Source organism: Cibotium barometz, chromosome 55 (assembly GCF_041138505.1).
Source record: "Cibotium barometz isolate CiBa-2024 chromosome 55, ASM4113850v1, whole genome shotgun sequence".
NCBI classification, from domain to species: domain Eukaryota; kingdom Viridiplantae; phylum Streptophyta; class Polypodiopsida; order Cyatheales; family Cibotiaceae; genus Cibotium; species Cibotium barometz.
In genome coordinates, this window is record NC_141100.1 from 269,029 (window position 1) to 288,125 (window position 19,097).

Consider the following 19,097-nt stretch of genomic DNA (forward strand, 5'->3'; position numbering starts at 1 on the left):
ACCTCTCTTACACACCCAACATTCTTGTACACATGGCACCCACCTATTAGCCTATTTCCTAATCATCTTCATTAGGCCATGGCAATTTAAAGGGCCCCTATAGATCCCACCCTTCCCCTAATGTCAACGGGACTGCGATCTCTTTGCGTAGTCCTTTACGTATTGTCGGTAGAACCCCGACATACCCAAAAAAAATCTGCAGTTCCTCGAGATTTTTCGGCGGTGGCCATTTAAGAATGGCCTCTACCTTTTTCGGTGGTGGCCATTTAAGAATGGCCTCTACCTTTTTTGGCTCCATCTGCGTACCATCGGCGGCGGATATAATGTGCCCAAGGTAGTGAGTTTCTTTTTTTAAAAATTCACATTTTCTTTTCTTCGCAAATAATTTGTGCTCTCGAAGCAACTTGAACACTAAGCGCAAGTGCTCTATGTGTTCCTTTCATGTACGGCTGTACACAAGAATATCGTCAAGGGAAACTACTATGAATTTTCCCAAATATGGACGTAAAATACTGTCCATCAGCGTCATAAAATCCGCTGGAGGATTGGTTAGCCCAAACGGCATAACCAAAAACTCAAAGTGCCCAAAACGAGTACGGAATGCTGTCTTCGCAATATCCTCTGCTCTAATCCTGACCTGATGATATCCTGATCTTAGGTCTATCTTCGTGCGCCATGGAGTTGGTCAAACACCTTGTCCATACGCGGCATTGGGTATTATTCTTAATTGTAATCTAATTAAGAGCTCTGTAATCTATGCACATCCGCATAGATTCATCTTTCTTCTTTACCAACAAAATGAGCGATGCCCATAGACTCGAACTAGGCCATATAAAACCTTTGTTCAAATATTCCGTTAACTGCTTTTCCACCTCCTGTGCCTCGGAGTGGCTAAGTCTATAAGCAGACTTGCTTATAGGCTTGGATCCTGGCATAACTTTGATGCTGTGATCCACATCCCTAGATGCCGGCAAGCCATCTGGTAACTCGTCACAAAATACATCTTGAAATTCCCTAATAAACTCCTTAAAGCATCTACGTACTTTGTTTTTATTGTCTCATCCGCCTTGGATTTTTTCATTTTAAAGTCGCATGCATGCAAAGCAGGGTTTTCAAACAGTGGGTCTCGTCCAAGACCCATCTTGGTTTTCATGCTTGCCAAGCAGGGTTTTCAAACTGTGGGTCTCGTCCAAGACCCATCTTGGTTTTCATGCTTGTCTACGCAAACAGTCTATGATTTCAACTACAGAAACATAATTTAAAAGAGGGTAACAAAAATATACCTGTGAGACCTGGTCGTCTCGCTGAAGCTCCATAGAAGAGTAAGTGGTGTCATAGGAATGCTACGGTCCCTCTACAGAGTGATAATTTAAAAGAGGGTAACATAATTTAAAAGAGGGTAACAAAAATATACCTGTGAGACCTGGTCGTGTCGCTGAAGCTCCATAGAAGAGTAAGTGGTGTCATAGGAATGCTACGGTGATAACTTTTCCCTTATGCACAAAGTGTAGTGTATTATGCAAATAACTTCGAGCTAGACTAGGGCAAGCTATATAGCCACTCCCTGCCTAGGTAAATGTCTGCTCTAGCCAAGTGCATGACTTGAAAGTCAAGCGAGGCTTTGTAGTCTTGCACTGACAATGAAACTCCCAGCACCACGATATTCCATAGCGTTTTGTCATATTCATTGGCCAGGCCAATAGTATACTCATGGTCGCTTGGGGTCTCGGCCAATCCCAAATTCTTAACTAACGAGTAGTTTAAGAAGTGGCTAGCTCCATCGTTTACAAAGATAGTGACTCTACGGCCGTCGAGGGTACCATACATACGTACCATGTCGTGTAGACCTATGCTAGGCTGCCACATGGCTGGTGTCACCGAACAAGTGTGCCGCTCATCACAATGACATACAATCAGCTCTCTGACTCTTCGGAACCAAGAGGAAGCCTTTGCATTGTAGCAATTGCCTGTTACCATAGTAGGTAGTGGTGAGTGTGAACACACTTTTTCCCTCTTTAGGAGGTTTTTTCCCTCTTTAGGAGGTTTTTTCCACCGGCTTGTATATACGCCCAAAACCCTAGGGCTCACTTCTCTTTGTACTTGCACACTAAGTAATAGTGTTGTGTGCTCTTGAGCTTCTTCTTCTCCAAGCTTTTGTGTGCTTTCGCTAACCTTAACTCCAACAATTGGTATCAGAGTAGGCTTCCTCCAGAGCAGCATCGCGAGCACCCACTGCTTCATGTCCTCCGATTTGGATGAGATTTCACAGGCGTTCGCAGGTCAACATATACTCTAGGAGAGCTCTTAGAGCTTAGTTTTCTCAGAATTTTATTTTGAGGTCATTTCGGCCTCCGTTTCTACTATTGCAAGTACTACGTAGGCTATTTCATCCTTTTGTGCAGGTTTTTTGACTGTGAGACAGGTTTTACAAAACAGGTCTCCTACAGCCTCTGATCTGCACTGTGGTATTTAATATACGTTAGTTTCGTGCAGGTTTTACCTCAAACAGGCAACTTTTGCATCTAGTGCAGTCAATAGCCATGGCTGACAACAATGATGTATTTTGCATGTTGGCTACTGCTGCTGAGAGGAGTGACAAGCTGGATGGAACCAACTATCCACTGTGGGCATATATGATGCGTCATGTATTGGTAGCAAAGGGTTTGTGGAACATTGTAAAGGGAGTTGATGTACGTCCTATTGTGGTTGGAAATCCTACAAATGCAGGTGAGGTTATAAATGCTGCAGGTTCCAGTTCTTCTGTGGCAGAACCACCACCCACTGTTGAGCAGAGTCGTTGGGATGGCAAGGATGCACAAGCACATGCCTTGCTTGCGTTAGCTGTTAAACGTGCCATTATCCCACATTCGCTCTTGCAGGACAGCTAAAGATACTTGGGTTGTACTTGCCACATTGTATCAGGCAAGAAATGAGGATCGTGTTGCTTATTTTCATAAACAGTTGGAGAGTGAGCATATGAATGAAGGTGATTCTATGGACAATTTCTTGACAAAGATCAAGGATTTCAAAGAGCAGTTGATTTCTACGAATGAAGTCCTCTCTGACAGTTCACTTGTGCATACTGTTCTAAATGGGCTGCCTGATTCTTATCAGAGTTTTGCTTCCACTCTTCGTTTGATGATGAAAGGTAATCCCAATGCCTTATCATTTGAGGAGTTGATTTCTATTTTGCTGCAAGAAGACCAGTCTAGGCGAAACAAGAATACTATGCGTGTTGCAGATCAAGCTTTTGTTGCTAGTCAGAAGGGCAAAGATAAAGGTGGCTCTTCATTTGGTAAACAAAAAGCTGGAAATGCTGCGCAACCAAAGAAGGAAGGCACAAATAACTCCTCATATCCTCTTGAGAGGGAGTTGGATAGATTGTGCTAAATGCTGCAGATTGCAGCACCTTTACACTTTATGATGCGTTGTATGTCCTAGGGATCAAAAAGAATTTGATGTCAACTTCTGCACTTGCCAAGATTGGCTTGGTTGTCAAATTTGTGGATGACAGGTGTATAGTTCATGATCTCTCTTGTGGTGACATAATTGTAGCATCTGATACATTATGTCGAGGGCTGTATAAGCTCACCATGTATGGAAAATGTGTAGAGGATTCATCATGCGCTGTTATGGACATGCAGGCTATCTCAGATGCAAAACTTTGGCATGCACATTTTGGTCATCTGAATTTTGCAAGTTTACTGCGCCTGCAGAAATCTGAAATGGTGTCTTCTTTGCCTAAGCTTGAGGCACCTGTTAAACATGTATGTGAGGGCTGCATATTGGGTAATGCAGTGTGGTTTCTTTCCCAAAGATGGATCAGTTAGAGCTGAATGCAAATTGCAGCTTATTCATAGTGATGTTTGCGGTCCTATGCAAACTCCATCATTTGAAAATTACTGTACTTTGTGACTTTCATTGATGATTATTCTAGGCATGCATGGTTATAACCTTTAAAGGCAAAGTATAAAGTGTTTTTGTGCTTCAAACAGTTTTTGGTTATGGCTGAAAATGTGTCAGGATGTAAGATGGGCACCCTCCGTTCTCAGATCGAGGGGGGGAGTACATGTCTTCAGAATTTAATGCATTTCTAGCTGAGCGTGGGATAAAACACCAATGTACAGTGCCATATACACAACAACAACATGGTGTGGCTAAGAAGAAAAACAGGTTTCTCATGGAGATGGCTAGATGTATGGTCAAAAGTCAGAGTTTACCACATGGTTTTTGGCTTGAGGCTGTCATGTGTGCCACATATGTACTTAACAGGTGTCCCACCAAGGCATTGCAGGTTGTCACTCCATATGAAGCTTGGCATGGCCGCAAGCCATCTGTTGGTCATTTGCGTGTTTTTGGGTGCCTTGCATATGCATTAGTGTCTGTGCAACGCAGAAAATTGGATGACAAAGCTGTAAAATGTATTTTTGTTGGATATAGTGCTGAGAGCAAAGCCTCTGCTCTGTGAGTATGGGGGGATACCTTTGATTGGAAATAGTTTACTCTATTATCCAAACATGTGCCCCGTGTCCCGGCTCAAAAAAGGAAAGAAAAGAAAAAAAGTTATCGTTTGCATCATCCACAGACTAAGCGTATTTTGGTTAGCCGAGATGATGTTTTTGTGGAAGATGCAGTTCAGCCCTTACTTTCATGTACTAAGGAGACAGGTGTTAGCTCAGGTGATGTATATGACATGTTATTGCCTCTTTTCAATGGTGCACAGCCACCTAATGAGGCCGTTTTTCAGCCTATGCAGGTTTCAAGTGAGAACACAGAACAGCCTATTCTGATGCAGATGTGTACATGATGCACTTGTTGATGAGAGAGCAGATATTGAGGACTTTATAAATGCCTTGAGCCTGGCCATCATCTCAAGTATTGTCCAAATTTGAATAAGGATCAGCAAGCCTTAGAGCAACAGTCCAGTATGTCTTATAACCAACCAAGGAGTCAGAACTCAAGTGGTCCCAATCATCTTAAGCCACCAACATACCCAAACTACCAATTTCAAGCACAACCCACCCCAGGAGGAAATCAACACTCCACTAATAACAACAACAACCAAGGGAACCACACCAACTTCAACCCTCCACCCAACCGTAACTTCCAAGGGGGAGTTTGCAAAAATAACGGCAAGGCTAAGGTAAATCAGGTGATAGCTGAAGAACTGGAAGAAGCTGAAGATATGGCTCATATTCATGCTGCAATTGAACATCAAGGAGCCAATAACCAATTCTCGGTACTCCAAACCCCTGCTGAGTACGAAGGTACGCAGTTCACCCTACTTATTGATTCAGGGAGCACACGTTCTTTTATTTCCCCTAGGTGCATTCGCTCACTAAAGCTGCCTGAAATTCACGCACCTCATCTAAGTGTGAAGTTACCCACAGGAAAAATTACCCAATCTACTACATCAGTGGGTACTATGCATTTTAACCAAGCATCCATCTAGGTAGAGAGGCCCACTCAGTGGTAGATATCTCTACTATACCTGTAGTTGCTTTGGGTGTTCCTATGATTGACCTTTTGGCCCGTCTGTCAGGTTGTGACCTGCTCCAGTGTCCAGAATGGCTTTTACGGAAAGGACCACCATCATTAGCAAAACACCCTCCAAAAGGAGTAAGAGACCAGCAACCAGCTAGATTAGTGGAGCCACCAAGCATCATTTGCAATAGTCGAATATTTTGCAAAATAGCTGTTAACCAACCGTAGAATCAGAGGGTATTTCTCCATGGAGGATAAGAGAGAAAGAGGCATGATATCCAGAAGATACTCGCTAGTAGATCAAAGAGAGAATTCTGCCAAAATTTACGCGCAACAAGGCGTATTTCCATAAAAATTTCGACAAAAAATACCCAGTTGGGTATGAAGCCTAGTAGGGAAAAAGGTAAAGGGGTGAGTAAATGAACCAATACCATATGTTTGACAATACTGAAAAACGGGTAGAAGTCTAAGACAAACAAAAGGATGTTTGCAGATGTTACAGGCAGATCCAACCAGTGTCAAGCTACCCAATTTCATCTAAAAAGGCTCACAGCTCAAGAGCGTCCAACAAGAAATAGAAAAGGCCATAAAATTTGTTACCCAAGGTTTGGACTCTAAAGGACTTATTCTAATCATGGTGCTTAAATGCTACAATGTGTAACATGCAGCTACGGCCTATATGTATCCTTGCAAGATTGAAACTCCGGCTCACACACAATTCCAAAGACACCATGATTGCTCATTTAAAATGTCCCATGATGGGGAAAAGACCCCTTGAAACGTCTGCTTACATTTGAATGGTACCCTGAAAGTTGAAGCACATTATCAAGATTCAACTATGATCCCATGGATTCTTATCACAAGCCTTTATATGTACCAATCAGATATATTGATGTATGGCCAAGGCAGATGCAGTTCATATGACAAACAAAAAAAATAGCTCTCTACTATTTCTGACATTCAAGGGCGGACACATCACACCTCTCAAGTAGACAATAGACCACAAAGGTAAAATTTGCAAAAAAAGCACGAGTGTGCCTATGTTGATACTATTCAGCGGATTCCACCTCCTCATCCTGGCACTCATCTAGCAGCTCTTTCAAGTCTTCAAGCTCTTCCATTCGACTTGCTTCATCCGCGTCAATGATGCACCTACCAAAGTCAATGTAAAGAATCTTACCACCTGGAGACAAGATCATGTTGCGTAAAGCAACATCCCCGTGAAGGATGTTAGCTGCATGAATGAACGTCAATGAAGTCATTGCTTCCTGTACAAGATCAGGTTGAGAATGAAAATACCTCCGACTGGGCACTTGCCCTTCCAATGTCAGAGCCAAGAAACCAATATAATGGCCCCATAAGGAACCGAAAGCTAAGAGCTTTGGTACTCTATCACCTCCCCTCTCAATGTAATCAGAAACCCCATCCACATACATGCGAAAGAGTGTCGAAGATAGCGGGCATCCTTGCTTCACCCCAATAGTGGAGTGCACTACATCTAATAACCCCTCCGGGGTACAGACCTGTCCTCTCACCGACCTGTAGAGTGCCATAATTTCCCAAATCAGCTCTGTGGGTACCCCCATCTCTCACCGACCTGTAGAGTGCCATAAATCCCCAAATCAGCTCTGTGGGTACCCCATCTCCTGTAATCTGCGCATCAACCTATCTCTAGGCAATTCGAATGTGATCAAGAGTAGAAAACCCCCGCCGAAAACCTGTGAGTGTCCCACTGCTTGCATGTCGGCTCTCTCTGACCATCTGCTCAACTGTTGCTCAAGAATGGATGCATACAATCGTACCAATGTGTGCCCAATCATGATAGTAGGATAGTTTCCAGGCTCCATACGGTCCCCTGCCTTGAAGATAGGCACAATAGTGGACAAGCTCCAAGAATCCGGTAGACCCTCACACATTGCACGGTTGAACATCACTGCTAGAAGCTCTGCAAGCATATCTCTAGCATGTATAAAATGCTCTGCTACTTCATCATGATCATAGGCTCTCCCAGTCCTCATCCTGTCAATGGCTTTCCTTACCATTTCTGCAGTAAAGAAAGCACAAGTATGTGGGCATGGCTCTAGGGGGTCTGGAAGCGATGGCTGTCGAGGAACTGTGTACAAAGATGTCGCATACTGACCCCAAACCTCTGTAGAAGTGATGCCCGGAGGAGGTGAGTGCTGATGGAAGAGTCTCCATGCCTCCCATGAGTCTTGGCTCAAGAACAGCCGGTAAAGATCGTGCTGTAAACTGAGCCAAGAAAACCCCCTTCTTTCGTCCTAGTAGGCGTTGGAAAGCAATCCGTGACTGTCGATAGGTGATGACTTCCAAGAGTACCTCTCTCTGGAGCCGTGCTCTCACGTCTATGCAGAACTCATCGTACTACCAGCTGTTCTGGGGCATACTTCTAGTAGGCCGTCTCTGCTCAAGCTGGGTGTGAGGGTATGCCTCTCCTGCTGCATCATGCAAAGTCTGTGTCAATATGTAAGTGAGCTCATCTAGAGGGCAGCCTGGCTCCTCAGTGCATAAGCGTCTGTAAATCCCATCAGTGTAAACAGAATCGGTCTTTGAGGTAAAAAAATATATCGAGTAGGTGTTGAAAATCGAGGCCGTTGAATAGTAGTGAACTGAAAGGAAATGGTCAATGTCAAGAGAGCATGATCTACTGCTATGCCAATGGGCCTGGGTCTATAACTATGAACTCTTGTATACAAAGTATAAAGCTCCGCTATGCCATGACATAGTCTACTTCTGCCCCAAAGCGCCTGGTATGTGCTTCACAATGTCATGCGGGTCCAAGAGTATGGGTTTCCAGGGCTAGTATGTGCTTCACACTTGGAACCGGCTTTTTCTACATTTGTTTTTCATTTTGAAGAGGTTGATTGTATTTTCCAAAGTGAATTCTTTCTGAATGGTCACTCTGTATAATAGAAATTAGAAATTTGTTGGAAGCGGTTTGAACATGTTTACCATCCTCAATTTATTTTTGTCTGTACATCTCTTGATTGGCTTAGAAAATTTATCATATATATATATATATATATATATATATATATATATAATATATATAATATATATATATAATATATATATTATATATATTATATTATATTATATATATATAATATTATATATATATATTATATTATATATATATATATATTTTTATTATATATATATATATATTATATTATATTATATATATATATATATATTATATATATATACTATATTATATATTAAAGAAAAATGAACAAGTTTGAGGACCCAATTTTTGTGATCTGTTAAGAAAGATATTCCGTACATTTTACTCCCGTGCAAAAACTTAAGGGCTCATTTCTTTACGCTAGCAAGGGATACAACTCCTAATAAAAATAAAGATGCTCACAAGATATGGAATATTCTCCAACATGAAAATTGTCCATGTGTATTGCAATATCTAGGTGGAGTAGATATATACAATCACGTATGTAATTAAATGGACTTATTTTCACTTTATTTTTATGTTGCTTGAAACCATTGCTTTAGAGAGAACAACATTCTGAAAGTTGGACGGGAAATGCATCCGCTGTAGTTCGCAAGAGAGCTTACAGGAGGCTAGCTATGAAGTGGCATCCTGATAAGAACCCTGGCAACAATCAGGAGGCCGAGGGTAACCTCAAGCAAGTCTCGGAGGCATATGAGGTACTTTCTTTTCTTTTGCAAGTTTGCGAACGTGGGCTTTTCTGTTTCTTCGTTTTCTTGCGCCTTTTTCGCTTTAGCTCTCGTCACTACCCTCAAGGGTTCGGTAGTTTTTGCTTGTTGCTCTATCTCAAGCGTTGGATTTGGTTTGATTTGTTTCTGGTCAGCAGTTGTTTGCACAACATACATCCTTCGCGTTCCGTCCGGTGTTTCAAGGATAATTGATTCCCATGAACCTGAGTCGGACGACTCAGTTCCACTGGAACTTTCTTGTTTCTTGATCGTCCTTGTGTTTTTTGCTTTATTTCTTCTTTGTTTCCTTCTTTTTCGTTTGGTTTGTTCTTGCTGAGAATCAGTTCCTTTTATTGGTGTCAACACAGGTTGCAGTTGATCATTACAGGCTAGAACTGTTGAGACCATTCTCAACGATACATTCTCATTTTCTGTTTAAAAAGTTGATGGTGATGGAATCACCCCAACATACCCAAAGGAAGCTTTTGTCTCTACAAGCTTATTTGGACAATCCTTAGCTAGATGATCGTTGCCACAGCCATCGCAGTGCCTAAGTACACGGGGCCAAGCTTGATACCCACTAGCATTGTTTGCCAAATTCTTTTCTTTTCGCACAGGACAGTCCCTAGCAAAATGCGGACCATTGCATTCATAGCACGGCCCCACTGTCATGTCACTCCCGGGACTTGGTAATCTTTTTTGGTACCCACCTTGTGGCCTACAGCCCCCATTGGCGAGTAAATACAATTCTTGTGCAGGAAGTTGGACTATAGATGAATCCAAGTCCATCAATTGTGCAGGAAGTTGGACTATAGACGAATCCAAGTCCGTCAATTGTGAGATAGCAAGTTGCATCGACTCAGGCGTCTCCTTGTAGTATGGGCTTACAGGTACCAATTCCATGGATGGTGTCAGAATATGCAGCGGAAATGATATCCAAACTTGGGTAGACAAGAGCAAGTAGACTGCAGAAAATAATCAGCACAAGAAACACTGAGAGATGTGTGTAAACTCTTCTCTATACACAAGATCCCGAGGAAAACTGAATGAGAAAGTGGAGGAGGATGGGGGGGAATATATACAAGCCCATGAGGGCAGTCGGCCAGCTCTGGAAGAGGCCCACGACTCATAAAATGTCCACGACTGCTGAAAAACAGCAGTCGGCCAGCATCTGATCCCCACATCTGCTCAGATCAAGTCGGCCAGCACTCAGATGGCCCACGACTGCTTCTACAGATGCAGTCGGCCAGCCTCAGAGTGGTCCTGGCATCACCTGGCAGCCCTCCAGCCACTAGGAAAAAATGGGAAAAAATGGGAAAAAATAGGGAAAAAATACGGGGAGTGTGGAAAAATGATATACGGGCGGGCACACCCACAACAGAGGCCCTGGTGTATACAAATAGACAGGAGATGACTTCTAACACCCCCTCTCAGCTCCTGGCTGTGTAACCAACCCCAGGGAGCTGGAGTGCCGCCTGAGCGTAGCCTGAGGTAGAGACTTCGTGAAGAGGTCCGCCGCATTGTCCTCCGTCGAACAATAAAGTAGCAAGATGTCACCAGCCAAGATCTTCTCACGAACAAAGTGATACTGTATCTCTATATGCTTGGTCCGGGCATGGAAAACCGGGTTCCGAGCAATAGCTATACAACTCTGGTTATCACACTGGATGACTGTGGGCTCCCTCTGTGGAAACCCCATCTCGCCAAGCAGCCTCCGCAGCCATACAACCTCACAAGCAGCACCACAAGCAGCCCGATACTCTGCCTCTGTCGAAGAAAGGGCAATAGTCGGCTGCTTCTTGCTGCTCCAAGAAACCGCTCCTGAGCTGAGGGTAAAAGTGTATCCTGAAGTAGATCTCCTCGTGTCTGGATCTCCTCCCCAATCTGAGTCACTCCAACCTTGGAGCTTGACTCCATTCCCTCCTGTGTAAAAGAGTCCCAGATCCTTCGTACTCTGCAGATACCGCAAGATCCGCAATCCTGCGTCCCAATGAGTCTTCAATGGCGTCTGCATAAAAGAGCTCAACAGCCCCACGGAGAAGCTCAAGTCCAATCTGGTGTTCAGCAACCAGATCAATGAACCAACCAACTTCCGGTACTGCGAGGCATCAACTGGCTCACAAGGATCTGTAACGGTTAACTTTGTGTTCGGGTCCATCGGCGAAGTAATAGGCTTGCAGTTCTCCATCCCAAAGGCCTCAAGCAACTCATGAACATACCGCTGCTGAGAGACGAAAAACCCCCTCTGGGTCTGCCAGATCTCCAATCCCAAGAAGAAGTGGAGTAAGCCTAAATCGGTCATCTCAAACTCCTTTGACAAGGCAGCCTTCGTCACTCCAATGTGCTCCCCATGACCGCCGGTGAGAATGAGATCATCCACATAAAGGATGATGAGTGTGACCATGCCGCGTTCCCGAAAGAGATACAGGTTCGGATCTGCAACCGATCTCTGGAATCCAGTCCGAATAAAGAAGGAATCAATCTTCTGATTCCAAGCCCGCGGAGCCTGCTTAAGACCATACAAGGCCTTACGTAACCTGTAAACCATCCCTTCCGATCCTGGAACAATGAAGCCTGGAGGCTGCTCAACGTACACCTCCTCCTGCAGGTCACCATTAAGGAACGCCGATTTTACATCCATCTGGTACACGGGCCACCTCTGAGAAGAAGCAAGGGCAAGAACGGTCCGAATCGTGGTCATCCGTGCTGTCGGTGCAAAGGTATCCTCGTAGTCGATGCCTGGCCGCTGAGCATAACCCTTAGCCACGAGCCTGGCTTTGTGTTTGTCCACCGACCCATCAGCCGCGTACTTGGTCTTAAAGACCCATTTGACACCAATGACTGACCGCTTCGACGGCCTCGGTACCAACTCCCAAGTGTTGTTCTTCGCGATGGCGTCAAGTTCCACCTGCATGGCTTCCCTCCAAGTATCCTGTGAAAGGGCTTCCTTTACGGAAGTGGGCTCTTTATCCCGCATGATACGAGACATAAGAGCATAGTTCACCTGAAGAAGCTCCGCCGTGTTGCTTTTATCTCGAACTCGATGTGATCTTCGAGGGCCGTCCTCTGTGGTCCACTCGGAGGGTAGCTCCGTGACACCTGACTCCCGAAGGGTGTCCATCAACCACCTAGGTACTCGAACAGATCGTGGAGCCTCCTGTGGTCGCGGGGGCTCAACTCCAGCTGCGGGCTCAACCTCCTGTGATGACTGAGGTGGATCAACTGGAGTGATAGACTGGGAATCATCATCAGACTCTGGATCTCCAAGAAGTGGCGGCTCCTCGACAGTGGATGCTGGAACATGCTCGTCAAAGACCACATCCCGGCTGACAACAATCTCGTTTCTCTCTGGATCATACAACCTGTATCCTTTGGAAAGAGAGTTATACCCCACAAATACCAGCTTGCGGGACTTGGAGTCAAGCTTCCCCCTCTGCTTCTTCGGAATATGTACATACGCGTCACTCCCAAAGACACGGAAGTGCGAGACATCGGGTTTCCTGCCAAAATATGCCTCAAATGGAGTCATATGGGGTACAGAAGTCGTCGGAGAGCGGTTAATGGTATGGACAGCTGTCGCCACAGCCTCACCCCAAAGTGGACGAGGAAGATCTCGATGCTCCAGCATGGTCCTCGCCATCTCCACCACAGTTGAAACCGGCCTCTGATAGAAAACCAGAGTGCGGTAAGAGCTAACACCCGTCCGCTTGTAGTCTAGATGATAAACAAAACACAGATTGGAGCTAGAGTGCCCAAATCTGAAAACACAACGACACCTGTTGGCCCCAAAGCTTGGCGCCCCTTGCGGTATTTCTTTATTCCATTAAAATAATATGTATGGCTGAGTACAACACAAAAACCAGCCAAGAGTTTACACCTGTAGTCCAATCTGACGGCCCACAAATCCTTCTCAGCACAGAGGATCTATGCACACAGATCTGTGTCCTCAAGCAACACACTGTGCCTTCCTCTGATCAGCCAAGTTCACAAAGCAGGCCAGCCATGGGCATACATCTGGCATAACTCATAAGCATGATACATCTTCTCAGCTCAACATACATATGTTGTTCAATCCCTGTCTTAATCTCTTGTCAATCTGCCATACTCCTCCTCTCACAAGGAGCCAGATAAAACATACCTGTAGCAGACATCAAGCAACAGAAAGAGAGATAGATGAACAGAGTCAAGGCTTACCAAGTTCAGCTCGTGAAACAACTCTGGAGGAAGCAACAGCACTAATCTGTGCCTGCAGGCACTTGAACCCACAATCCTGCTTCACACGTGTGCTTGCACTTGCCTGTATCTTCCTCCTGATGCTCACTCCTATGCTGTCCTTGAAAGTACAGATCTGAAAATCAGCACTGTACTTGATTGTACCGCCTCGGGATGCGTGCCAAGCGTTGTACTTGCATAAACAACCTGCTGTCCACTTCTGTACCTGCCTGAATCAGCCTGCACAGGTCTGTCCAGCACCCAGTAAAGCGCCGCCTGCACCTGTATGAGCTGTATCTTGACTGCCCGTACACTGTACGGCAGTCGTACAGTAAGGTATGGGCTGGAAAACTGACTGTCCAGCCTGTATAGGGCTTCTGCGCAGCCACCAGCAGCTGCTCTGTGCGCCGCCAGCAACAGAGGAGAAAGAGAGAGAGAGAGAGAGAGTCCAGTACTGGCCGTACAGTGCTGTACGGCTGGTTCTCTCAGAAAAACAGCAACAAAGCTGATCTTCAGCAGCCGCCTCCTCCTCCTTGAGCTCTTCCACGATTGGATACAAGCGCATGAGGGCTTTCTCCACTTTTGCTACACGACTCCCCAAAAAGGGAGGAGAGAGAGTGAAGAGAGAGAAAACTCCTTTCCAAGTTAATCCTTAGGGCCCCAACTTAATAAGTTCCTAGGGCCACTAAGGCCTAGGGGCAAAACTTCAATAAACATTAAAAGTTAATGTTTTAATGTTCCCCCTTCACACCTAGGGATGTCCACACATCTTAAACACTGTCCGGGCACCCCCCATGTGAATCATAAAATATTCTGACCCTGCAACCACCATGCCCACACTTGTCCTGCTCCATTTTCACAGGGCCATGACAACAGTCCTGTTCTTACGTTCAACAACTCCATTCTCCGAAGGCGATCCGGTATTGGCCAATTCCCTCTTGATGCCATGATTTGCACAAAACCGAAAGAATACAGTCGAGGAGAATTCCCCTCCTTTGTCAGCCCTGAGAGTCTTGACCTGAAATCCAGACTCTTTCTCCACCATCACGTGCCATTCCTTGAACCGAGCAAAAGCCTGGTCCTTCTGTGAAAGAAAGTAGACCCACGTTCATCAACAAGCAGCATGAAGTAGAGAGATCCTCCCAAGGATGGTATCTGCTGTGGTCCACACAAGTCAGTGTGAATCAACTCCAAAGGTTTCGAAGCCCGCCTGGAAGCCTGCTTCGGAAAGGATTCCCTGTGCTGCTTACCACGTATGCAAGAACTGCAGCGTCCTTGCCTACTACCAACATCTGGCAAGCCAACCACCATCTGGTCCCGGAAGGCGCGCCGCAAAGCATCCACATTTAAGTGGCCAAAACGAAAGTGCCACAAGTCTCCGACCTGAGAGCTTGTCAGTGAGGAGAGTGCAGAGAGTTTGTAGATACCGTTCTCCACACCGCCTTCCCAAACAACTTTGCCTGTCTCACGGTCCCTTAGAGCAACTGAATGCTCCTCAAATTCCACCCGAAAGCCAGTCTTGCATACCTCATGCACTGACAAAAGATGAAAGCCCAGAGCAGGGACATAAAGAACACGGGAAGCATGCTTGCCCCCCTTGCCGTCGGGAATGATCTCCATCCGGCCCTCACTATGAATCGGAATAGTGGAGTTATCACCAATAAAGATACGACCTGACTGCCGCTTCAGATCCAGGAAGAAGTCACGGGATGGAGTCATGTGCCTGGAAGCACCACTGTCGAGAATCCATTCCCGAGTATCCTTTGCGGTGAAGCCAACTGCCTCCTCGCTCGAAGACGATGAATCATCGGAGTCCACCATCTCCAAGTGCACAAATGCCGGAGTCTTCGCAGCTGAGGCTGAGGACTCAGCACTCTTCCCTGTCCGCTTAGGGCACTTCCTCCAGTAGTGGCCTTTCTCGCCACAATCATTGCAAGATCTTTCGGCCTTCAGCTTCTCTCGTTCTGGATCAGGCTTCTTCTCGGAAGACTTATCTGATGAAGCCTTCCCTTTACCCTTGTTGGTATTACGGCCTTTCGACCGTTGGCCAGTTAAGGCCTCTGAACCTCCGCCGTGAGGAGGGTTCGTGAAACGTTCCTCCTGGTCCAAGACCATTGGCACAAGCTCCTCCCAAGTAATGGTGCTGAGCCTGCCACTCGTGATCAACGAGGAATAGAAAGCGGAATACTGACCAGGCAAGTGGGAAAGTAACGTGATGGCCATATCTTCGGACGATATCTCTTTCCCAGCTTGAAGGACTTCCTGCTGAAGGGCCTGCAGCTTGTTAATGTGTTCCCGCATCGTCGAAGACTTTGCAGGGTTCATAACCCGCATCTGCACTTCCAAGGATATCCGCTTCATGGGTGATACCCTGTTGTACAAAGAAGCCAAGTGCTCCCACATGCCTCTCGCCAGCGTCATGTGCTTCACATGGTTGATCACCTGTGGTGTGCAATTGAGGAATATAAATGACCGGACCCTGGCGTTGACACGGTCCCACATTTGTGCCTGTGCCTCTCGGTCCTTCCTCGCGGATAAAACCTCTCCTTCCTCAGCTTCCGGCCTTGGCACCCCTTTGATAATAAAATCAGCAAGATCATATGACTCCAGAACTGACTCCATCATGACCTTCCAGATGCCATAATTGGACCCGTCCAACTGCTGATCCACAGGGAACGTGGGGAGAGTCGGAATCTTCACGTGCTTCTCTGCCAGCTCGAGTAAATCCGCCATCTCGGAGAGTAACCTGAAAGGGTGGGTGGGTGGGAAAAAATCTGAAAATCAGAGAATATGCAAGTGGCTGTCCAGCCCCTCTGCCCGCCTTCCTCTTGCACCTTCACTTCCCGTTCAGCCCGAAACAGTCCACCGATCAGCAACTTGTTGCTCCCCCTCTTGCTCAGAAAAACGCCCAAGATCTGCTAGAGCCTAGGGCTCTGATACCATGTCAGAATATGCAGCGGAAATGATATCCAAACTTGGGTAGACAAGAGCAAGTAGACTGCAGAAAATAATCAGCACAAGAAACACTGAGAGATGTGTGTAAACTCTTCTCTATACACAAGATCCCGAGGAAAACTGAATGAGAAAGTGGAGGAGGATGGGGGGGAATATATACAAGCCCATGAGGGCAGTCGGCCAGCTCTGGAAGAGGCCCACGACTCAAAAAATGTCCACGACTGCTGAAAAACAGCAGTCGGCCAGCATCTGATCCCCACATCTGCTCAGATCAAGTCGGCCAGCACTCAGATGGCCCACGACTGCTACAGATGCAGTCGGCCAGCCTCAGAGTGGTCCTGGCATCACCTGGCAGCCCTCCAGCCACTAGGAAAAAATGGGAAAAAATAGGGAAAAAATACGGGGAGTGTGGAAAAATGATATACGGGCGGGCACACCCACAACAGAGGCCCTGGTGTATACAAATAGACAGGAGATGACTTCTAACAGATGGTACTGAATCTTCTACCTCCCTTACATAACGAAAGGGAGTGGTCCCTGGTGGAGCTGGTTGAGCACCCAATACAGGTCTTGCTGCATCACTTGCACCTGCGATAGGTTGTGCATTAGAGGACTTAAAGTCCCCTGGCATTCCTGCACCTATCTCTCTCATGTACCTTTGTCTACTATAGCACTCATCTATAGCACTCATTCGTGCTATGGTTGCCCCACCTCCTACATGGTTCACACCATTTGAGAGCTCCTTGCGGGTTGTCCCTCAACGGTGGCGTTGGTTGGTATGGGCGACTTTGTTGGTTTACCCTGTTGTCCTGCTTAAGCAGACTGCTTAAGCAGACTGCTTAAGCAGACTGCTTAAGCAGACGAGCCACTCTATCTGCTATCGTATGTGAGACCACTTCCTCATTTCTGCGAGCATTGCTCGAGAAATCCTATCTCTGATCATCGCCAGAAGATATTCTGTTTCCTTTTGTGTTGTCGTCTAAGCGTTGAGCTTCGAAACAACAAAACTCAAAGTCCTTGTGGTCTTGAGTGAACAATAGCATGTAGAGGTCTTCATCTAATAAGCCCTCTAGAAAACAAGTTCAAGGCGTTCTTGTTTTGGCAATTCAGACTCTGGGAACCTAGCAATATACTGTTTCATTCGGTCGATGCTTACTGTCTGTCTTTCCCCTTGTTTAAAGTTTAGGATTAGGGTCACTGTGTTGTGTTTGATGCCAATCTTGGTGTGCGCTTCAATGAATTTCTTGACTAAAACGTCAAAGTCATAAAGCACAGCTGGTTTTAGCATTTGGAACCAACAAAGAGCACTTCCACTCAACGTTAACCCAAACCCATGCACCTTAGTGTGCACATCTGTGACTCCTTCCGCGTATATGAGCTCGTTGAAAAGAGCCACATGCTCATAAGGATCTCCAGTTCCATCGAACTTTTTGCAGAATTTTTGCAGAGTGGTTGGCCAAATGTTTTTGGATCCCGGCCACTCTTCCTTCTTTCCCCTAGTTCTAGGATCTGGAAATTTCATTTTAGCTTTTTGCGTTGCTGGCTTATCGCCAGACGTACCTCCCTCTTCTGGATTTCGCCTGGTCTTTGTGCAAAGACTCCTTTGGTTTAGGTATCCAGGAAGAATCTTTCATCCCGGAACCCGTACTTTGATAGGGTTTATCGTGAGCAGGCATTGTGGTTTCTGCGAACCGTGGAGTTGGCGCATGGTATCTTGAATCGTTTGGACCTATAGTTGCTGTTGTTGGTCTAGGTTCTACCGTGGGTACATAGGCTCGCAGAGGAAATAAGGGTATTCCCATCCTGGTGAAGACTTGTAAAGCCTCACCTTCTACCTTGTAGTAGTTGTTTCCCCATGCGTCCCTAATGTCGATTATTGTAGACCCCTCAGTCCCGTATACATGTAGGTCTTGTTCGTTAGAGTATGGGTACCCATTTACCATCATCGTTTTGAAGACGGTTCCTTTTTGTGTTGTGTACAGAGCTACAAATTCACTGTCATTATCTATTTTATGCGCATGCAGCATTCTGTACAGTTCACTTTCAACAAATTCCGGAGTTGCAGCAAATAAATGAGAAGCTTACCTCCTCCGCTTGAGCTTCCGATTGCCTACTCCAGTTGTTGGTGTTGGTGGTGCTGATGGTGCTGCCTCAAATCTTGGGCTGTCCAAACCTGCACTCCATGAAGGCACATTATATGGGGGTTCAGAAAATGTACGAATATGAGGTAAGGTATGCAGCTTGTCGTCTGCATCCATGTTTTCATATTCGGTCGTTAAAAAGTACCTTACGCCCATAAAACTCATATATTGGTCACCTTGTGACTTACCCATACCTCCACCTCCGTGGCGTTGGTATGTCCTCTATTTTGACTGCTATCCGGTTGAACGGATCACCATAGAGTTTAGCCCCTAACCGATTTTCACGGATAAAGACTAGACGGGTGTCGTAGCCGAGTAATGTGATGTCAATATCTAATGGCATGCCAGTGTTCAAGTTCAAGTTGCGGAAGCTTTCCATTGAAGCGGAAGCTTCGCTTGTACTTTGATTTGATGACTCGCTACTAGTGGAGGACGGACCCTCTTCTACTATGTTCAAGTGACCTTTAGCTCGTATCCCACTTGCTTAGGTTGAAGCTTTCCATTGAAGCGGAAGCTTCGCTTGTACTTTGATTTGATGACTCGCTACTAGTGGAGGACGGACCCTCTTCTACTATGTTCAAGTGACCTTTAGCTCGTATCCCACTTGCTTAG

The 19,097-nt window shown here is 45.8% G+C and overlaps 1 protein-coding gene across 1 annotated transcript in view; it reads right to left on the bottom strand.

The window, feature by feature from the left end:
* Positions 1 to 18,623, bottom strand: part of LOC147607227 (uncharacterized) — a 36,077-nt gene extending 17,454 nt beyond the window's left edge. The window contains exon 1 of the mRNA XM_086790671.1: positions 18,430 to 18,623. Coding sequence (XP_086646797.1) covers positions 18,430 to 18,602 — 173 coding nt within the window. The 5' untranslated portion in view covers positions 18,603 to 18,623. The remainder of the gene's footprint in view (positions 1 to 18,429) is intronic.
* Between the last annotated feature and the right edge of the window lie 474 nt (positions 18,624 to 19,097).